At 39.7% G+C, this 22,105-nt stretch overlaps 1 protein-coding gene across 1 annotated transcript in view; it reads left to right on the top strand.

The window, feature by feature from the left end:
- ARPC1A (actin related protein 2/3 complex subunit 1A) overlaps positions 1 to 3,697 on the top strand; it is a 40,404-nt gene extending 36,707 nt beyond the window's left edge. Inside the window, exons 9-10 of the mRNA XM_044659922.1 lie at positions 415 to 505; positions 3,327 to 3,697. Of these exons, the coding sequence (XP_044515857.1) occupies positions 415 to 505; positions 3,327 to 3,365 (130 nt within the window). The 3' untranslated portion in view covers positions 3,366 to 3,697. The remainder of the gene's footprint in view (positions 1 to 414; positions 506 to 3,326) is intronic.
- Positions 3,698 to 22,105: the final 18,408 nt, after the last annotated feature.

Below are 22,105 nucleotides of genomic sequence, written 5' to 3'. Positions count from 1 at the left end.
TTAGGAAGCATATGAAATAGATGATCATGGTTCTCCAGGTCATTTAGTAAATTCTTTGGCAGACTCTGGAAATACACTTCTTCTAACGGCTCTGCCTTTCATTTCAAGGAAACAAGCCCCAAGGTGCATTATTGAAGCCTGTTATCCATAAATCCATGAAACACAGCTTAAAATGAACTTTCCTCATTTCAGTATTTTTGTCAGAGACCTGAAAGCAAGAAAAAATTGAGGTGTCCTCTGAGTCAAATTGCTGCCAACCAATTTGGATGGAAAACTTGATATTCTAGAGTTGATGGATAGCTCATTCACTTGAACTGCCATAAAGCTTGACCTGCTATGGGATAGATTGGACAGCCATAGATCACTGCCACAGTGTTAACATTCCCTGAAGTCACTTTATTCTTCCTTTTTCAGCCAAGTGTCTATTTATGAAGTGGACAAGCAAGACTGCCGCAAATTTTGCACCACTGGCATTGATGGAGCTATGACAATTTGGGATTTCAAGGTATTCTTTGACTTGTATAATAGATATTGTCTGTGTAGTGGTAGTGGCAGAAATAAGTAGCTGGCATTTGTATGGCACTCCTGTCTATCTACGAAGGGCAGCATTAACCGTATTTGAGACCAAGTAGCAACAACAGCAACAATATAATAAAAATATACATGGTTAGATGAGCTTCAGTTATAAGATTTAAGGTAAATTCTTTACTAAACAGGAACTTCTTTCAGTTTTCAGTGGAAGGATGAATTTATGTGGAGAGACTGGCTAAGTTAAATATGTAAACATCTGCTGTGTGTGTGTGTGTGTGTGTGTGTGTGTGTGTACATATATACACACACATATTTCTGTTTGGCTTGTTTAATTTCTTCATACATTAAAACAGCTAAAACTTGCAAAACCCAGCCACTGTCCATTTAGTTGCATGATACTTATCTAGGTCCAGGGAGATTTTTCATCTTTAGAATTTAGAAAATGGAGACAAGAGCATAAATGTCCAAGAAGATTTAGGCAGAAACACAGAATCTATCTCTACCATCTTCTCCTCTGTTTAGATATCACTTATCTTTTTAGAGGGACTCAGCTAATTCTGTATTTAACAATCAGTACTGGACTTTTGATAATATTTTAGTCCCACCTCAGATATTTTCACATCACCCTTCTGGTTCTGCAATTCTTCAGGAAAAATTCCTTCTAATACTCCAGTATTGCAAACTAGGAAATTCCTGAAAGTGGGAGAGAGAGGCAGCTTTTGGCATCAGGGGAATGGGAAAGTAGAAAGAACAAGATTTCAATAAATAGAACTTTTCTTTTTAAAACTTTTAAACTCATACTTTCTGTAAGGGCTGGGCAATTGGGGTTACTTAGAGTCACAGAGCTGGGAAGTGTCTGAGGCTCCATTTGATCCCAGGACCTCCTGTCTGCCTAGCACTCTGCCCACCGAGCTATCTAGCTGCCTCCACTAGATAGATCTTTATAAAGTACATAATACTTGGGTCAACACTTGGAGAATACAAAGAAGTGTTAAAAGAACTCACTATTAGGGGTATCTAGGTGGCTCAGTGGATTGAGAGCCAGGCCTGGAGATAGGAGGTCCTAGGTTCAAATCTGGCTTCAGACACTTCCTAGCTGTGTGATTCTGGGCAAGTCACTTAGCACTCATTGCCTAGCCCTTACTGCTCTTCTGCCTTGGAACCACAGTATTGATTCTAAACAGAAGGTAAGGTTTTTCTTAAAAAAAAAAAGAGGGAGAGAAAGAATAGCAAATGCATGATTGCAATATGCCTATATAAACAATCTAGAATCCAGTCTTTAGTAATATGAGAGAGCGAGAGCGCTCACCATTTTCTAGAGCAGGGGTTGGCAACGTATGGCTCTTGAGCCATATCTGGCTCTTTTGAGGGCCAGATATGGCTCTTTCTGCAGGAGCCATAAAGTCAATTTTTTTTTTCAGGCGCTGTTACAGGAGCGCGCACTGTGAACACTGTACAGCTCTCATGAAATTACATTTTTAAAAATGTGGCGTTTATGGCTCTCATGGCCAAAAAGGTTGCCCTGTTCTAGAGGCTTGAAGACTATACCCTAAGTATGTAGACATATATGTAGAGACATATATCTGGATAGAGGTATATGTGTGTATAAAATGTTTTAAAATATATCAGTTGTATGTGTTCCAAGAAAAACCACATAAAAGAAAAATGATAATCCAAATCAATAATATATAAGTACTAAACACTCCTGACCTAACTTTTCTAGAAAGCACTTTAAAATTATGCCTCCAACATCACAAAACAGTACATTATCTTTTTACCCAGCAATACTGCTTACTAGGTCTATACCCCAAGGAGACCAAAGAAAGAAAAAAAAGTACACATATATAGAAAAATATTTGTAGCTGTTCTTTTGGTGGTAGCAAAGAATTGGAAGAGGGTAGGGGGTACCTACCCTCTGTAAGAACTCAGCATAGGGAAAGATCAGAATGGACTAGGACAGTGATGGGCAAACTATGGCCCGTGGGCCAGACACAGCTCCCTGAAATGTTCTATCCAGTTGCAGGACATTATTCCTAATCTGATGAATACAATGAGTAGGCTACAATACAATGAAACATCGAAAGAGTTGCCTTAGAAACAGATTAACAGATGAGCATTTCCTTTCCTTTGGCCCCCTCTTTAAAAAGTTTGCCTATCACTGGACTAGGATAATCAGGAGAAGCCTCATAAAAGAAGTGGGACTTGAGCTATGCCTTGAGTACAATTCTTTTTAGTGGAGGAAGTCATTCCAGACAGATTTAACAACTTGAGTATATGAAAAAAGGTAATAATTTTCAAGGTCTTTTTGGGGAGACCAATCTTGCTAGACCAAAGGGTTTCTAGTGGGGCAGCAGGAGGGTGTTCTTTTACCATTTCTACCTATTGGTAGTGTAAGCTTTAAGGCCCACCTTAAATGTTGTCTGTCTCCTTAGAGCCTTTCCTGATTCCCTAATGCTCCACCATCCCTATCCCCACAGCTAGAAGTGTCTTTTCTCTGATCTCATCTCTTATTTGGTCATTTTACATTCCTTTTCTAGGTTTGACATCTTCTGATTTGCATCATATTTACCTTTACAGATGTCTCATCAGCCCATTTAAAGTCAAGGAATGTGCCTTTATTTGTCATTGTGTCTACCTTAGGGCTTAACATAGCATCCACTAGGTAGAATATTTATCATTTGATGTAAGGCTAAAGTGTGTAGACAGTCCATTGCAGGGAGTTATTAACGGACCTATCTGGGGATTTTCAGATTACCACTATAAAATTAATTATTGATTTTCTCTTTTCTCTCCAGACTTTAGAGTCTTCGATCCAGGGGCTACGAATCATGTGAAGCTGTATTTCCACTCTCTAGCATGACAGACATTTGACAGAATGCAGCTCGAGCATTTGCATGAAGATGGGAAAGACCCTACCACAAGCCAACACTGAGAAAATACCCCTTGCAGATGTTTTGTTATTGTTGTTTTTTGAACATAATTGGTGATCGTATTGGTTTAAAAAAAAATCAGCAGTGATGTCTTTTTGATTGGCTGTTTCATTCCATTCTTGACCAAAGCTGCTCTTTTAAGTAGTTTATTGTGGGAACTTGTCACACTAAATTAAAGGGGGATTTTATGTAAATTGTCTGCTAGAAAAATAAAAAATAAAAAAATACAGGAAGCATTTGTCTTGTGGTTTTTTTTTTTTTAATTTGAATTTGTTGTTTTTGAATGAATTAAAATCTGTTTTTTCTCTATTCTATTTCCCTGCCATTCCACTGTGTGTGTGTGGGGGGGGGGGGAAGAAAACTAAAATTCAGGTAATGTATATAGAGTCAAACAAAAATAATTCTCCACGTTGGCCATACATATCCAAAAACTGCATGTCTCAAAATGCACTTTGAGTTTTCTCACCTCTTTGTGAGGAGGTGGATAGCTTATTTCATCATGGTTTCTAGAATCATGGTTGGTCATTATAATAAGCCAAGTTCTTAAATCTTTCAGAGTTGTTGTCTTTACAATGTTGTAAATTATTATAGAAAGTGTTCTATCTTTCAGTCTACCTGTCTACCAATTTTTCAGATTTCTTTGAAACCATGCCCTTCATCATTTATTACATCAAAATAATATTCTGTTATATTCCCATGCTATAATTTGTTCAGCTATTCTCCAATTGATGGTAGGTACCCCCTTGGCTTCCAATTCTTTGCTACCACCAAAAGAATAGCTACAAATATTTTTCTATATATGTGTACTTTTTTTCTTTCTTTGGTCTCCTTGGGGTATAGACCTAATAAGCAGTATTGCTGGGTGAAAAGACAATGTACTATTTTGTGATGTTGGAGGCATAATTCTAAAGTGCTTTCTAGAAAAGCCAGGTCAATTCATAGTTTGTTAATGTTCATGTCTTTCCACAGCCCCTTCAATATTTGTCCATTTTCATTTTTTAGTCAACTACCAGTCTGATGGGTATGAAGGAAGGAAATCTTAAGAGTTGGTTTAATTTCCTTTTCTCATTTTTTGTAGCTGTTTTTCATATAGCTGTTGATAGCTTGAATTTCTTCCTCTTCTTCATATCTATCTGTTTCTGCTCCTTTGCCATTCTTCTCTTCCCCAGTCCCAGAGCCCAATCATAGATTCTTACTCTTTCTTCTCTTTTAAACTCCTTTCCGTGATCCATCTTCCATGTTTAAAGTTTTGTTTATGACTGGCCTTTCCCTAAGACTACCTCCTTATTCCTTCTTTCCCTCCTATTTCCTTGTTGAATGAAGTATATTTCTGTACCCTACTCTATATGTGTTTATTCTATTCTCCTTTCATATGAGAGGTTCAAGTGTTCCCAATTCCCCTCACAGCTTTCTCTTTATCCACTTAGTCATCTTTTTGCATACCTTGATATGTGAGATATTTCCTCCATTTTTCTCTCCCCTGTTTTTCATAGTGTATTCTTTCCCCCTCCCTTTCCTTTCTTCTTTCCAAACATAACAGAACTACCCCCTAGCCTCTCTCTTTGATTTGATTCCCTCTATGACCTCTGATGATGGGAGAGTTCAAAGGGGATAGTTATCATCTTACCATATTAGAATACAAACAGTTCATTTCTCTTTATATATACATTTTTTATGTTTCATTTTCCTTTATTTCATACTTCCCACACTTTTCTGGTTTTTTCATCAGGTCCTTTCATTAAAGGACCATTCTTTCCCCATATAGGATTAAACTCAGTTTTGCTGGGTTATTCTTGGTGGTAAGACTATTTCTTGCATTTTAGAATATCAGATTCCAAACTATACCTTTATAGTGGTGACTGCTAAATCTTGCTAAATCTTACATTATTCTGACTGGCTCCTTGGTATTTGAAATCTCTCTGGCTGCTTGTAGTGTTTTTATTTTGTTCTAGAAGCTCTAGATTTTATTTATGATGTTCCTAGGAGTTTTCATTTGGGGGTTTCTTTAAAAAGTGATGACTGGTGAATTGTCAAATTCACTTGTGGTTTTAAGAGATCTAGGCAGTATTCTTTGATGATTTGTTGAATTATGATGTACGTTCTCTTTTGGGGGGTCTTGGCATTTAGATAATTTCATAAGTTTTCTCTCCTTGATCTGTTTTCCTGACCAATTATTTTAGATCCTGGATACTTTACATTTTCTCATATTTTTTTCTGTCTTGATTTTGTGTTAGTATTGTCTCATGGAGTCACTAAGTCACTTATACTAAGCTATTGCTTCTCTAAGTCTTTCTTCCATAATTCATTTCTGCTTCAGTTCTAGAATTTGTATTTCATTTAGAAAATAATTTTTTTAAAAATTTTAACTCCATTTCTTCTAGGAATCCTAGTTGTATTTGTGCCCAAGCTGTATTTTTAAATATGTATTTTAAAGATGTTTGGGAGTCATTCTTTTAGCCATTTTTTTTAAACCCTTGTACTTCCGTGTATTGTCTCATAGGTGGAAGATTGGTAAGGGTGGGCAATGGGGGTCAAGTGACTTGCCCAGGGTCACACAGCTGGGAAGTGTCTGAGGCCGGGTTTGAACCTAAGACCTCCTGTCTCTAGGCCTGACTCTCCACTGAGCTACCCAGCTGCCCCCTCTTTTAGCCATTTTTGTCTTGAGAGTCCCTATCACCACAGATTGTTAAATTTTTAGTTGATCAGCTATGCCTCAAAAATCAAGCAAACTATATAATTCAAGGCTTGACATTGTTTTGTTGATTGTATAGGCTTAAGGAAACAATAGAGAAAATATTAATAATGCACATTAAATCTAAAAGTGTTGTGAGTATGTTTTCCCTCCTGAGAGCTGATTATTAAACATTTATCAACCCACTACTGTTGTAGGGCCAGACTCTTTGCACTTTTAGAGGAAATATCTGGGCTTGGTCCTGCTCTTGGATCCTGCTGCTGCTTTCTCTAGGTATTGAGAGCTTTGTCCTTCAGGAATCTTAAGGTGACTCAGGCTGGAAACTGGCAAGCTTTCAGCACTCCTAAAATTGTCTCATTCATGGCAAAGTGATCATTGCCCTTTTGGTCTGATCTTTGCAAGCTTCTCACTGTGATCTGGATCTAGGCAACACCATTGTGGGTTTGCCCCTGCTTAAAGCTCCAATAGATTACTGCTGGCCCCATCAACTGTCCGCTATCTGGAAGACTAAAGGTTCAGAGACACATCTGCAGGTTCCCTCTTGCTCTGTTTTCTCTGCCTTGATTATTCCATTGGAGGCTTCATTCTGAGTTGGGAGCTAGATCTGAGAATACGTTTTACTCCAGGTAGACTCATTTCTGATACACAGCCTCAGCCCCTTGTCTACTTAATCCCCTAGTCAGCCACTTCCACACAGATCCCCTCTCCAGGCCTCACTGGATTATCAAACCAAGTTTAGGGTGTGAGCAACAACTGTAAGCTGACACCTGTTCCTGTTCCCTTTGTAGAGTCGAACCCTGTGTAGAGTTGTGCTGGATCTGGAATCTGGACCTCTTGCCTTAGGATATAGCCCCAGAGCCCCAGATAAGTCTTTGTTCTGGAAGGCTCTATGAAGTGCCTTCCAGGCTAGACCCTAGCTCTATTGTAAGAAGAATTCTATTTCCCTTGGCCAAGCTAGGCTGGAAAACTGATTTGAGTTTTTTCCTTGAATTTTCTGATTAAAATTCAGATTAATGAATTTTATTTTCCTAGAATTGTGTTGTGAGGAACAGAGCTGTACTGCCCATCTTGGCTGGTCCTGTCTTGTTTTTTAATATATTTCTATTTGTTAAATATTTCCTAGTAATGTCTTTAATTTGTTTAACATTCTTTTTAAAAATTGAGTCCCAAATTCCTACCCCCTCCACCCCTTGAGAAAGCATGCAGTATATCAATTATATATATGTGGAATCATGCAAAGCATATTTCCATATTTGTTTTACAATTTTGTGAGGTTTTAAGTAGTAAAGAAGGATAGGGGACTTTAAATGTACACATGACTAATTGAGAAATAATTAGTTAGGATATAACATTTATATAAACTCTTTGAGACCTGTATCCAAAATATCTCCATTTAATAATGCCACCCACTAGATTGCCTAAAGATTTTAAACCTTTGTTTCCTCAAACAGGCATGTAGAATGGTTTGCTGTTTCCTCCTCCAGGTTGTTTTATGGATGAGGAAACTGAGGCAAACAAGGTAAAGTGACTTGCCCAAGGTCACATAGCTAATCAGTATCTGAGGCTGGATTTGAACTCATGAAGATGAGTTTTCTTGATTCCAATCCCAGCAGTTTATTTATTGTGCCACCTACCTGCCCTTTTATCTGTGTGATGCATGCTTTTCATTATTATGTTGAAGCAATAAGACCAACCCCTCCACTCCCCTACTGTATTTCTCAGCCTCTTAGCATCAACCCCAAAATTCTAAGAGCCCCTCGTATAATCCCAAAGGTTAGGATAAGGATTGGGACCTGCTTTGGGCCCAAAATAGCTTTCAGTGTGAGAGATCTATAGGTAGGCAATGAAATTTATTGAATTCCTTGGAGTTAGGGGTGGGAGGTTAGGAGAACCACCTTCTATTAAAGAGGCTACACTTTGAAAACAAAGGATTTATATTGAAACCTTCACATCCATGGTTTGCCCAGTACTAGCCTAGGCCCTTGGGTACCCTCCGAGCTATGCTACTGCATCTCCTGGTGGAGGAGAGTGACTGACTAGAGGAAACAATGGAAGGAAACATGTCACCTCCCCTATTCAATAAACTCCAGTGATTCCATGTTATTTCCAGAATCAAATACAAAACCGTCTTTTTTGGCATTCAAAGCCCTTCATAATCCCACTCCTACATTTTCAGTCTTACACCTTACTCTTTTTTTTTTTAAACCCTTGTACTTCGGTGTATTGACTCATAGGTGGAAGATTGGTAAGGGTGGGCAATGGGGGTCAAGTGACTTGCCCAGGGTCACACAGCTGGGAAGTGTCTGAGGCCGGATTTGAACCTAGGACCTCCTGTCTCTAGGCCTGGCTCTCACTCCACTGAGCTACCCAGCTGCCCTTACACCTTACTCTTGAACATATACTCTTTGTTCTAGTGACACTGACTTCCTTGTTCAACAAACAAGGCGCTCCATCTCTTGTCTCTGGAGGTTTTCCCTGGCCATTTTCCATGCATGGAACACTTCCCCCTTATCTCTACCTTCTGACCTCGCTGGCTTCCTTTCTTCCCCACTTAGCACAATCTATTCAATTCTGTGTATTATATTCTTCCCCCTTTAGGTCAAACAATTATGTCTTTAAGTATATTAATGAGGAAAGATTGATGTGAAGCAGACCATTTTTCACTTTATTTCCTTCATGAGTTTTTCTTATCTATGCAGTGTCTTCCACAGCCTGATGAATATAGAAATATGTATTACACATTTATAATCTATCAGATTACTTGCCATCTCAGGAAGGGAGGGAGAGAATTTGGATTGCAAATTTTCAGGAAACATGTTAAAAGTTATTTCTATATGTAATTGGGAAAAAATACAATAAAAGATTACTGCAAAAAAAAAGATTTATGTGTTTAGTGAAAGGAGTTTTAAAAAAGTACTTAGAAAAGAAAGATGGAGGAAGGATGTTAGCTTAGTCAAAAGGAAAGGGACAAGTAAGGTTTTGTTGGTTTTTTTTTTTTCTAAGAATATAGAATGGATCAAATCAAGGCAAGAGAATAAGAAGACACTGGCTGAGGCAAGTACTTGAACCCTTAGAAATGAAAGGAACTTTTAGAAGTTATCTGGTTCAATTCCATTATTTTATAGACAAAGAAACAGACCCAGGAGAAGAGAACTGGCTTGCCCAGTGTTCTCATAATGGAAACATTGAAGACTTTCTGGTCATGGAATCTAAGGAGCAGATAACTTCTAAGAGGCCCTTTCACCCTGAAGACAATGATGACACTAAGAGCATAGATAGATAGGTTCAAGTGTCCGCAAGAATCAGGGTTGATAATTAGCCATCTAGCCTGAGAGTGAAATAGGTTGGAACCATAAAAGCCAGGCTTATTTGTTAAACTATGTCAAACCATTTGATGACTAAACCAATTCATCCATCTGGGCAGAACTGTGTCCTGTAATGCCTTTTGGTTTGGTCAGGTAGTTTGTCACATGCTAAATGACTGAATATATAAAGTACCGTTGCCTCCTCAGGCAATACAGCAATAAAAGAAAGATAAATGTGTTGGCAAATTCACAACCTAGAGAAAAAGCTCTTCTCTTTAAGGAATTAGTGGCCTGTTATTCTGGATTTCTTGCTTTACTTATGATAAGGAGACTGATGCTCATAGTAGTAAAGCTCTTGCCCAAGGTCAACCAGGTTCAATCATATCAATGGAACTGACCAGAAGTGAACATAGGAGTGGAGAACCTAAAGTGATAGAGTGGTATTTGTTGCAGATCCTGATTTATGATGGGAGAAGTCTTTTAATGCCATGTTGTAAATGGGAAAAGACCTGTTTGTACAAAAATATTTATAGCTGCACTTTGCCATGGCAAAGAATCGGAAACTAAAGGGATGTCCCTTGATTGGGGAATGGCTGAACAAATTGTAGTATATGACAGGGATGGAATGTTATTGTGCTATGAAGAATGATGAACAGGATGATTTCAGAAAGAATTGGAAAGACCTCCATGAACTGATGTAGAGTGAAATAAGCAGAACCAGGAGAACATTGTATGCAGTAACTGCAATATTGTGGGATAATCAAATGTGATAGACTTTGCTACTAAAAGCAAAGCAGGACAAACCCAGGACAATTCTGAGGGATTTATGAAAAAGAATGCTATCCATCTCCAGAGAAAGAACTGTTGGAGTAGGAATGCAGATGAAAACACATGATTTATCTCTTGTTTATTTGGGAATATGTTTTGTGGTTTTAGTTCTAGAAGATTATTTGCTTACACAAATGAATAATACGGAAATTAAAAAATAATAATGCCACGTTGTAATTGTTCAGTCATCTCTGACTCTATGACCTTGTTGTGGGAGAAACACACCCAAGTTTGTATCAGGGTCTTGCTTCAAGAATGGGAAATTCAAACTCTGTTCAATCCAGAAATGAGAAAAGAATTTTATTTGAAAAAGAAGTGGTTTTTGGTAGTATGATAGCTTAATAGCTGGTGGAATAGTTTGGAGGCTAATCAGGAAGCCTTAGGACTGATGGATAAACCCAGGGCTAGTAGAGTAGCCTCTTTGGAGCCGAGAGAGTGGCAGCTCTTTGGATCAAAGCTGGCATATTTATTATGGTCTGGGGGCTAGTCATCTCCCATTCCAGAGAAGTCTTCACCTTTCCCCCCAAACCCTTGAAAATAGGCATGGTCAAATTCAGGTGGAGGTATGTTTTGAGGTTTGACATGTACATTATAGGGCAGTGATAGAGACAGAGTACCAGGCCCTGCCCCCACCCCACCTCTCCACCGAGTACCAGGTGCCCCCTGCTTTACCCCACACAAGGGAGGGAGAAAGTGCTCCCATTGGGCTTCTGGGCGGAGGGGCAGGTGAAGTGAGGAATGTCCTCAGTAAGTATAGAGAAGGGGAGGGGAGTGACCCAAGGGCTCTGCTGCCCTCTAACTCTGCTGCCTATGAGCCCCTCATCTTACCTACTGTGCGCTCCCATTGGGCTTCTGGGCAGAGGGATGGGGATTAGGGGGAGGGGAACAGCTCCACTGGAGTCCCTCTGCCTTTCTAATAAGGAACTGGGAGGTGAGGAGGGGGCACGTGCCCATAGAGAGCTCTCTGTGTGCCTTCTTTGGCACCTGTGCCATAGGTTCACCATCACTGTTACAGGAATAAGGAGCATGCACAGATCTAGAGGATTCTTCCAGAATGCCAGAGTTCCCAGTGTGCAGGTCCCTTGTCCCCCACTCTCTACCTTATCATCATTTGAAAGTGTGGGAGAGGTCCCACCGCCCTTCTGGAATGAGAATATGGGGGTGAGGATGGGGATGCAATACATTGGAGAATCACTATAGTATAGGTAATTAATTCTATCTTACAATTCTAATCTAAAGTAAATATGGAACAATATGGGTAATTAATAAAACAGATTAGGCGCAAAGCTGATGCCCAGTATAGAATACTATAGATTGAGTATAGGTAAATAATGAACTGACAGCAACATAGATTCTGCAATTCATACTTGACTAATACTGAAACTACAGATTTTCAGTTGTCATTTACTGCTAACTGGTAAGAAATACAAGATTTCAGAGTACGAGGTTCTTGTTCCGATGACTGCCCTCACTATCTGCTGTCTGCCCCCATTAACTTCATTTGGGGTTTTGGGGGGCAAAGATATTGAAGTTATTTGTCATTTTATTTTACAGATGAAGAAACTGAGACAAACAGGGGTAAGTGACTTGCCCAGGGACACACAAGTAGTTCATGTCTGAGGTCGGATTTGAACTTAAGAAGAGTCTTCCTGACTCCAGAAGGGATGCTCTATCAACTGGGCCACCCAGCTGCCCCTGTTATGTAGTAGTTAATTCTACAGCAGCCCAGACTCCTGAAATGCCTCGTACACAGATTGTGTGGAGCATTTTAATTAATGTGGAACTATGTTGGAATCTTGCTTTCTGGGTCATTGGTTGCCCCTGTGGACAACATCCAAAGGAAATAATCTCACAGCTGGGATCTTACTTTGTCAGCTAAATAAGACCTTGTTACTGCAAATGGATCTCAGTGTCCTCATCTATAAAACAAAGGGTTTGAACAAATGGTCCCTCAAATCCCTTCTGTTCTAATGCTCTGCAGTCTTAGTTCTAAGGTTCTCCGTTCTCACAGCCTTTCCACGTCTCCAAAGTTCCATCATTTGAATTCACACTTGTGAAGTTCTTTAAGGTGAACTGAGTTTTTTCCCCACTGGCCCTCCAAGGTAGATATCCTACAGTCACTTCATTCTGACTGCTTAAAAAAACAAAAGGGAAGTAATATTTTTAAGGTCACGTGGGTAATGTCAGAAGTAGGATTCAAACCCAGATCTCTTAAATCCACATTCAAGGCTTTTCTCTCCCCCCACCCCCCATGACCCCACACAAATGTTTATTTTACTGGTAGGAATAGGTCTTTCAAGGCAACTGACCCCAAGAGATGGGGAGCAACAACAGTTATCTAGCCAGGAACGAGTATTCAAGAGTGTATTGAAACCTCATTTCAGGAATTAGGTTAAGTTTGTATTATGAGAACACAAAGACAGCACTCCAAATTGTTCTTGGAACATCAGATGACTTGTTCTGTATGCAGGCTCTCTGTGGTGGCCTACTGTGGCATTCATGCTGATTTCTTTAAGGATTTTGGAAAGGTTTTTCAGAGGAGTCAGCCTCTTTTTAGCTTTTTTTTTTCTAATTTTTTTAAACCCTAATATCTTTTATATATATCCTTCTATATTAATTTTTATTTGTTACAGGGCTAAGCAGTGGGGGTTAAGTGACTTGCCCAGGGTCACACAGCTGGGAAGTGTCTGAGGCCGGATTTGAACCTAGGAACTCCTGTCTCTAGGCCTGGCTCTCAATCTACTGAGCCATCCAGCTGCCCCCTCAGCCTCTTTTTAAAAGAGAATTCTAAGGGCAGCTGGGAAGCTCAGTGGATTGAGAGTCAGGCTTAGAGACAGGAGGTCCTAGGTTCAAATCCAGCCTCAGACACTTCCCAGCCGTGTGATCCTGGGCAAGTCACTTGACCCCCATTGCCCACCCTTACCACTCTTCCACCTATGAGCCAATACACAGAAGTTAAGGGTTTAAAAAAAAGAGAGAGAGAGAATTCTAATAGTGGATTTTTTGCCCCCAAAGTTGGGCTCTTTGGGTTTATCATACGCTGTCTTGCTGACATCACTTACCCCAAGTCTATTCCACTGATCCTCCCTTCTATCTCTTAGCCAGTACCATATTGTTTTGATGGCCACTGCTTTATACTATAGTTTAATATCTGTTACTTTTAGGCCACCTTCCTTCACTTTTTTTTCCATTATTTCCCTTGATATTCTTGATCTTTTGTTCTTCCAAATGAATTTTGTTATGGTTTTTTTCTAATTCAGTAAAAAAGTTTCTTGATAGTTTGATAGGTATGGCACTAAATAAGTAAATTAATTTGGGTAGAATGTTCATTTTTATTATGTTAGCTCGTCCTACCCTTGAGCAATCAATGTTTTTCCAATTGTTTAGATCTAGTTTTAATTGTTTGGAAAGTGTTTTTTAGTTGTGTTTGTATAATTCCTGTGTTTGTTTTGGTAGGTAGATTCCTAAGTATTTTATATCGTCTAGAGTGATTTTAAATGGTGTTTCTTTTTTCTACCTCTTGCTGCTGTGATGTGTTGGAAATATATAGAAATGCTGATGGTTTATGTGCATTTATTTTGTATCCTGCAACTTTGCTAAAGTTGTTGATTATTTCTACTAGCTTTTTAATTGATTCTCTAGGATTTGCTCAGTGGATTGAAAGCCAGGCCTAGAATCAGGAGGTCCTAGGTTCAAATCTGGCCTCAGATACTACCCAGCTGTGTAACCCTGGGCAAGTCACTTAACCCCCATTGCCTATAACCCTGACTGCTCTTCTGCCTTACAAGTATTGATTCTAAGACAGAAGGTAAGGATTTAATAAAAAAAAATAATAAATGAATAAAAGAGAATTATAAATGCTCATCTCAACAAAAATGAGCAAAATCATACATAAAACTATAAACTCCAAACTATATTTTGACAAAAAGGAAAAGTAGCTAAGTTTCAACAAAATAATAACAGTGGCACGATAGTTGCTCTGTACTGTTGGGCAAATATTGCAATACACACTAGATATTTTGTAGTCATAATATTACATTGTTCTGATTCAGCTTGTGAGCTATTTAAACATTCCCTGTTTGATCAATAGCCACATTGGCATGTGCCCAGAATAGATTTTGTGCATTGTGGCTGCTGACTTTTGGTATTGGTCAACAATCCATTAGACATTCAGCCAGCCATTTGGACCAAAATGAAAGGCATTTCGGGACACCCGTTCTGAGCAAATGGAGGAATCGGCTTAGTCATCAAATCCACTTTGACACAGTTTAACGAAGAAATCTGTCCTGTTCCATGTAGAGAAAAAGCTACCTCCATAGCTTAACCCCTTACACCCATTCACTCCATCTAGCCTAACCCATCCCCTTTTACAGGAAGATCATTATTTGCCTCCCTCCCTGCTTAGTCTCCTCCCCATCCCCACCTGTCCACAGCGACTACAGTAAATGTCATCATTTTAATGGCACGAAGGTATTTTGTAATACAGAGTTTCCCAGTAAGATGAAGGCTTAAAATTCATATTGATTTCTTTAAGGGTTTGGAAATTTTTTTCAGAGGGATTAGCCTCTTTTTAAAAAGAGAATTATAAATGCTCAAATCTCAGTGAAAACAAATAAAATCATACATAAAATCCTAACCTCCAAATGATATTTTGATTAAAAGAAAAAGTAGCTAAGTTTCAATAAAACAATAATAATGACATTGTATTTGCTTAAGTAAACTAATCAAAACAGGAGGGTTACATTTTCAAATTTTGTTTAAGAGACAGGTCTGACCATGTCCGACTTCTGCTCTAAACCCTCCAATGGCTCCCTATTATTACTAAAATAAAATACAAATTCTTCAGTTTGAGATTTAAGTTCTTCCACATCTTTTTTTCCATCATTATTTCATATTACAGATATCAAGAAATTGGCGCTTTGGGGGCAGTTAGATGTCTTAGTAGTTAAAGAACCAGGCCTGGAGATCGGAGGTCCTGGGTTAAAATATGACTTCAGATACTTCCTAGCTGTGTGACCCTGGGCAAGTCACTTAACCCCCATTGCCTAGCCCTTACCACTCTTCTGCCTTGGAACCGATACACAGTATTGATTCTAAGACAGAAGATAAAAGTTTAAAAAAAAAAAAAGATCTACTAGCAGAGAAATAGCAAGAGTCTTAACCTAGGGTTTGTTAACATTTTAAAAATATTTTTAATTTTTATATTCAGTTCCAAATTCTCTCCCCCCATTGAGAAGACAAGAAATATGATATCCATTATACATAAGAAGTTAAGCAAAATATTTCCACATTAGCCAAGTGTTGGGGAGAAAAAAAAAGCAAAAATAATAAATGAAAAAAACATATTTCTTCATTTTGCATTCAGAGTGCATCACTTCTCTTTCTGGAAAGGGAGAGTATTTTTCATCATGGGTCCTTTCAAACTGTCATGAATCTTTTGGATTGATCTAGATAAGTCTTTCACAGTTGGTTATTGTTATAATTTTGCTATTATGACGTACAATGTTCTCTTCGTTCTGCTCACCTGTGAACTTGTTTGTAAAAGTATTACATAGCTATATTTTTATATAGTTGGTTTCCTTTGTAAGCCTATTTTTTTAGGCATTTCATCATTTTATTCTAAGAAGGATTGCTAAGCTTCATCAGACTGAGAAAGGATCCATGACCTACACACACACACACACACACACACACACACAAGAAAAGGTTAAGAACCTCAAATAATGTAAATGTATTTTTGTTTTATTTTATTTTTAATTCTTACCTTCCATCTTAGAATCTATACTGTATATTGGTTCCAAGGCAGAAGAGTGGTAAGGGTAGGCAATGGGGGTTAAGTGACTTGCCCAGGGTCACCCAGCTAGGAAGTGTCTCAGGCCAGATTTGAACCCAGGACAGATGTATTTTTTCAAAGCCATTTTTGAATGGAAAAGTAGTTAAAGAAGAGGGGGTGTTTGAGGTGTTCGGGACTAGCACCTCTGATATAAGGGCTTATTATTAAGCCTTTTCCACCCACCTTTGGTATCTACCTGTCACCCAACTCTCACCTCTATATGGTGCCAAGAAGTTGTAGCATGAGGCGACTGTACCCAGGTAAAATGGTCTAGACCAGTGATGGGCAAACTTTTTAAAGAGGGGGCCAAAGAAAGGAAATGCTCATCTGTCAGTCTGTTTCTAAGGCAACTCTTTCGAAGTTTCATCGTATTGTATCCTACTTGTTGTATTCATCAGATTAGGAATAATGTCGAGTGGTGGGATAGAACATTTCAGGGAGCCACATCTGGCCCCGTAGTTTGCCCATCACTGGAATAGACGGTTGGGCTAAACCAGTGGTTCCCAAACTTTTTTGGCCTTCTGCCCCCTTTCCAGAAAAAAATATTACTTAGCCCCCTGGAAATTAATTTTTTAAAAATTTTAATAGCAATTAATAGGAAAGATAAATGCACCTGTGGCCATCACTGCTCCCTGGATGGCTGCAGCACCCACCAGGGGGCGATGGCGCCCACTTTGGGAATCACTGGGCTAAAGGGACCTCCAGCCCCTCTGGAAGTGAGGCAGATGTCCCTCCCAAGCAGGTAAAGACTTCCCCAGCAGAATGGGCAGAGGAAGGTGGCTGAAGCAGCCTCTGTGGAGCCCTTAGAGCTTGGCCAGACATGGAAGATGCCGACGTCATCCCCTGTAGCCCGAGCCATTGCTGATTGTCCTGACTTTGCATTTGCCACCAGACTGACGGCTCTGGAAGAAAGAGGCTGACTGCTTTGTCCAGTTCTGCCTTGTTTAAATCCATTTCCCAGGCAAGACTTCACCCCGTGATGCACTGGTCCTCTTCAAAAGCAATGGCCAAATGTCTGCAGTGATCATGATAGAGAAGACGTGTGCCAGGGGATAGAGGGCTGATGCTTGGACCCAAGAAAATCTAGGTTTGAGTCCTTTCCCTGACACAGGCTAGCTGTGTGACCATGGAAAAATCATTCAAACGCTCAGTGCCTCAGACACAATTCTAATACTGGGAGTTATAGATGAGTTGCTGCCCTGCTTTGAGGGAAGATGTCTACATTTGGGGCGTAGGGGAAGAAGGGATTAAGCATTTATATAGTGCCTACCAAGTGCCAGGCTAAGCACTTTACAAATATTATCTCATATGATCCTCATAACCTTAAAAGGTAGATGCAATAAGGACTCCCATTTTACAGGGGAGGAAACGGAGGCAGGCAGAGGTTAAACAACTCATCCAGGTCACACAGCAATTTAGTGACTCATCAGAATTAGAACTCGGGTCTTCCCAAATCTAGGCCCAGCTATTCTATCCCCTGGACACCACCACCCCACCCCACCCCCGCCATAGTTAGAGTTCTTTATACTGAAGAAATCACAAGTCTGGACGGCAGATGGATGGCTCAATCAATTGAGAGCTAGGCCTAAAGAAGGTTCAAATCTAGCCTCAGATACTTCCTAGTTGTGTGACCCTGGGCAAGTCATTTACCCACCATTGCCTAGCCCTTACCACTCTTCTGCCTTAGAACCAATATTCACAGTATTGATTCTAAGGTAAAAGGTAAGGGTTTAAAAAAAAAATCACAGGTCTGGGCCAAATATAATAATAACCTCTCCTTTTAAGACTCTGTTATGAGTCTAAAATAAGCTCTGTTGATTTTCTGCAGATGATATTTATTTATTCATAATTCATAAATATTCATTATTTACTTCAACTAAGGTACAAAAGATGGAGATATAGAATCATTTAAACATATATCTTAAAATATAGAGGCATTCCTCTAAGGTGAATATGTATGTCCCAAGTTGTCCCAAGAAGAACCCAAATAGATGAAGGTTGATGCTGTTTTCCAATTGCTTTTTAAATAATTGTATCAGACTCTGGAAAACTGCAAAGCCTCCTCAGTGAGGTAGTTATTTTGGGAAAAGAAATCAGTCTAACCATTCACACTGAAAAAACAAAGTGGGTGAAAAATGATTATTGCCCAGATGATGACATATAGTTAGTTAGGCAGCCCAGTAAATTAATCCTCCAATATGTTGGACAGGCACTGTAATTATACAATGAGCTGAATACAGAATCAAATGGAAGACCAAGCTAGATTGAATCTGGGAAATTCATGCTTTAAGGAATTCTTAGTTGTTCCGTGGCACATATTTCTATCTCTTTAACATCATACAGCTATGAATCACAGAATCCCACTTTTTTTTTTTTAAAGCTCTTACTTTCCGTCTTGGAGTCAATACCTTGTATTGGCTCCAAGGCAGAACAGTGGTAAATGTAGGCGATGGGGGTCAAGTGACTTGCCCAGGGTCACACAGCTAGAAAGTGTCTGAGGCTAGATTTGAATCTAGGACCTCCTGTCTCTAGGCCTGACTCTCAAACCACTGAGCTACCCAGCTGCCCCCAGAATCCCACTTTCTTAGAACCATCAAAATTACAAACAACTGCGGGTATGTTAAAAACAAACAACTAGGGGATGTTAAAAACTTTCAAAACCAATAAAAGGAAAGCTTCTAAATGCACTTGTTGGATCATTTGGAGAATTTGTGAAAAGACAGACAAGAAATGCACAGGACGGAAAGGTTGGAGAAATCTCATATTCACTGGGTAAGGAAAGATCTGTACCTCTAGCAGAATATACATGTACATTACACTCTCACTTCATTTATTGGGGAAATTAAGAAATAGTATTATTTTTTCCTACTGGTTTAGCCAATGCTTGCTTAGGAGTAGGTAGTCCTAGAAGACAAATGACCTATAGAAGCCCCCTCCAGTCCAAGAACTCTACATGCTGGTAGAATTTAGGGATGGGGACAAAACTCCCTGCCACAATGAGCTTCTTTCTATAGAATGAGGCCAAGCTCTGTTAGGAGGCAGGATAGTGATGGGTGAGGCTGTATCAGGCTGAAAATGAAGAGTAACCATCAACTTCCAGGTCCCCAGAACCTCCTGTTCTCAGAGGCCACCCAAGTGTGGTCAAAAACCACTCCCTTTAGTGAAAAGAACCTCAAAATCTCTGATCCACCTCTGAAAAAATTCTTAAAGAAGCAATGCCTAACCAGATAATGTAATAATGAACTAATCCATTAATAACAACATTAATGACATGTACAGGCAGCTAGGTGACACAGTGAATACAGAATTGGGTCTCGTCTCAGGAATACTCCTCTTCCTGAATTTTCACCTGGCTTCAGACTTACTGGGTAAGTCATTTTGTTGGACTCGGTTCCTTATCATCAAATGAGCTGAAGAAGAAAATGGCAAGCCACTCCAGTCACTTTGCTGGTCTCAGTTCCTTATCGTCAAATGAGATGAAGAAGAAAATGGCAAATCTTTGCCAAGGAAACCTCAAATGGGGCCATGAAGAGTCAGACACGACTGAAAAATGACTGAATAATAAAACAAAGGACAAGATGACTGGCAATGACCCCCCGGGATTCATTGGATGGCTCTGGCATCTTCTGTGTCTGATCAAACTCAAAGCACTCCAGTGCCTGATTCTGCCACTTTCATGGCCTTAGGAACAAATTATTCTCATCTGCTCATTCTGCTAGAAGAAGTCTTCACATGCTGGGGACAGACATTCCCCTAATTCGCAGAGGGGTTTGAGGCTGTTGGTTACCCTCACCTGGATTAAGTCCAACTGTTGAGACAGTTTTACTGGCCACTATGTGTGCCATAGCTTCTTGGAGTCATGGGTGAGAGTTGCGTGACAGGGAGACACCAAAATGTAGATGAGACCCTAAAAGGGGGTTGACAAGTCCTCACACTATTTAGGTGCTAGTCCTCCCTGAACACCCCATACATCCTTGTTTATTGGTAATGAACCTCTCTACTTAGCTAGGATGGTCCTGAGACAATAAATATATTCTGTTTCCAGAAAACCTGTCCAGTTTGGTAAAACTATCCAGAGCTTCTACTCTAATTCTCCAAGCCCCCTGGAAGCCAAGGTCACTCTACAAAGGTAGTAAGACTTTGGGGAACATTTTTCTGTTAGCCTAAGTCTGAGTTCTTAAATTTCCTCTTCAAATTTCTGTTCTTAGTTTCGACCTCTAGGCCAAAGAGAACAAATTTTAAGTCCATTGTCAATGATATGTGCATCACTAGCCCCTCAAAGGACTGCTCTGGCCCTATGGGTTCCAGGTTACCTAGGACTCCCTGCTAGAGCTGGACTCCTATAAATATAGGAGCTTCCAATGGTGTGTTGCCCATTAAGCCAATAGACTACAATTAGTTCAGAGTAAAGACATTTATTAATTGCCAAATTAAAATTAACAGTTATAAAGAATCCCCCTAACAAACTTGGGGCATATTATCCTACAAATACAGTGTTGCTGGGAAGAATAGGTACAAATTACAATGAGTTAGATGCATCTTTGGGGAATACATGTGGCCAGTGCAACATCACTGTGCTCCATGATCTCCAGGTCCTTCCAGGACACTGAATGCAAAAACCTTGGGAATAGAACACAGTGTAATATGGTAGCCAAAAAAAACTCAAATGTTTTTCATTTGCAGTGCTAGAAAAGTCCAGAATAAAAGATTAGGAAGTGCTAATTGCATTGACTTAAATGCCTATTGTGTATTAAGCAAATATGAAAAAGAAATAACCATTATTTTCAATAAGCTTAGGTTCTGTTGGTGGTGGAGGGGGTTGGCATCCCAACTTCAGGGTTGTATTTAATTCTAAACACCTCTGTTGGGCTGTCAGCAAGCTGGCTTGAATGAAGATGACCAGGTTGCTGAGTATATCATTCCAAGATTAGTGTGGGAGCATAGGAGGGAGTGGAAGGAAATGGCTTTGCAAGCCACAGACTTCTCTCTTGCCATCTCCTGGCTACTTTCAGGGTACTGGCTACCACTACCAAGAAACTCCAAGTAGGTAGCCCTCACGGTTTTTGTTCCTAAACCCCCTTCCCCAAGATTTTTGGTCTATATTGGGCAGAGTAGACTCATGCCAACACTACCAACTAGCTCTCTGCACAGAAGGCCATGGCAAGCTGTCCGGGTGTTGCCTCTATAGAAACTTCTCTCCTGATAAAACACTGCCTATAGTACATCCCTACTTTTGGAGGATAGAGCAGTGTGGTGCACTAGAAATACCACTAGAGTCAAGACTCATGAGATCTGGGATGGAATCCTACCTTTCCCACCAACTGTGTCTTTGGACAGGTCACAATTTCTGGGACTCAGTTTCTTAATCAAAAAGTATCAAGGGGTTGTGCATTAGTCCCCAAAGTTCTAGCTCTAACTATCAATGACAGTGTCTGAGCATATAGACACACTCATTAAATGCTTGTTAAATTGATAACCCCCCCACGCCCAAACCCTACCAGATCTGCTTTCATCCCAGCCCCCAAAACCATTGTTGAAGGGAAAAATCATTGTGGAAAAGAAGCCTGCTTCCCTCATCACCACAAGTAACAACTGCTAACCTGACAGTAATAGTCCCGTTTCCAGCCCAGCCCTCACAGCCATCATTCAGGAAATCAACTCCTGCCAACCAACTGATACCCACAGGGCAGACAAGTCAGCCTCACAGAGGCAACAAGCCACCCTCAGAGAGATAGGATTCAACATGTGCCAGGCAAGTGAAACTGCCAGCACTCCCATGACCACTGTCTCCCCTCAAACTCTAATGGAGACAGCTTAGAACCTAATCCAAGAACTAAACCCAAAGGTTTAAATATATATATATATATATATATTTTAATCATTATATATTTACATATATATTGTATATTATTTATTTAAATATATACATATTTAAACCTTTGGGTTTAGTTCTTAGATTATATATATATATATATATATATATATA

This window comes from Gracilinanus agilis, chromosome 1, assembly GCF_016433145.1.
Source record: "Gracilinanus agilis isolate LMUSP501 chromosome 1, AgileGrace, whole genome shotgun sequence".
Lineage (NCBI taxonomy): Eukaryota > Metazoa > Chordata > Mammalia > Didelphimorphia > Didelphidae > Gracilinanus > Gracilinanus agilis.
The sequence above is the reverse complement of the archived record's forward strand: the minus strand, read 5'-3'. Positions and strand labels throughout refer to the sequence as shown.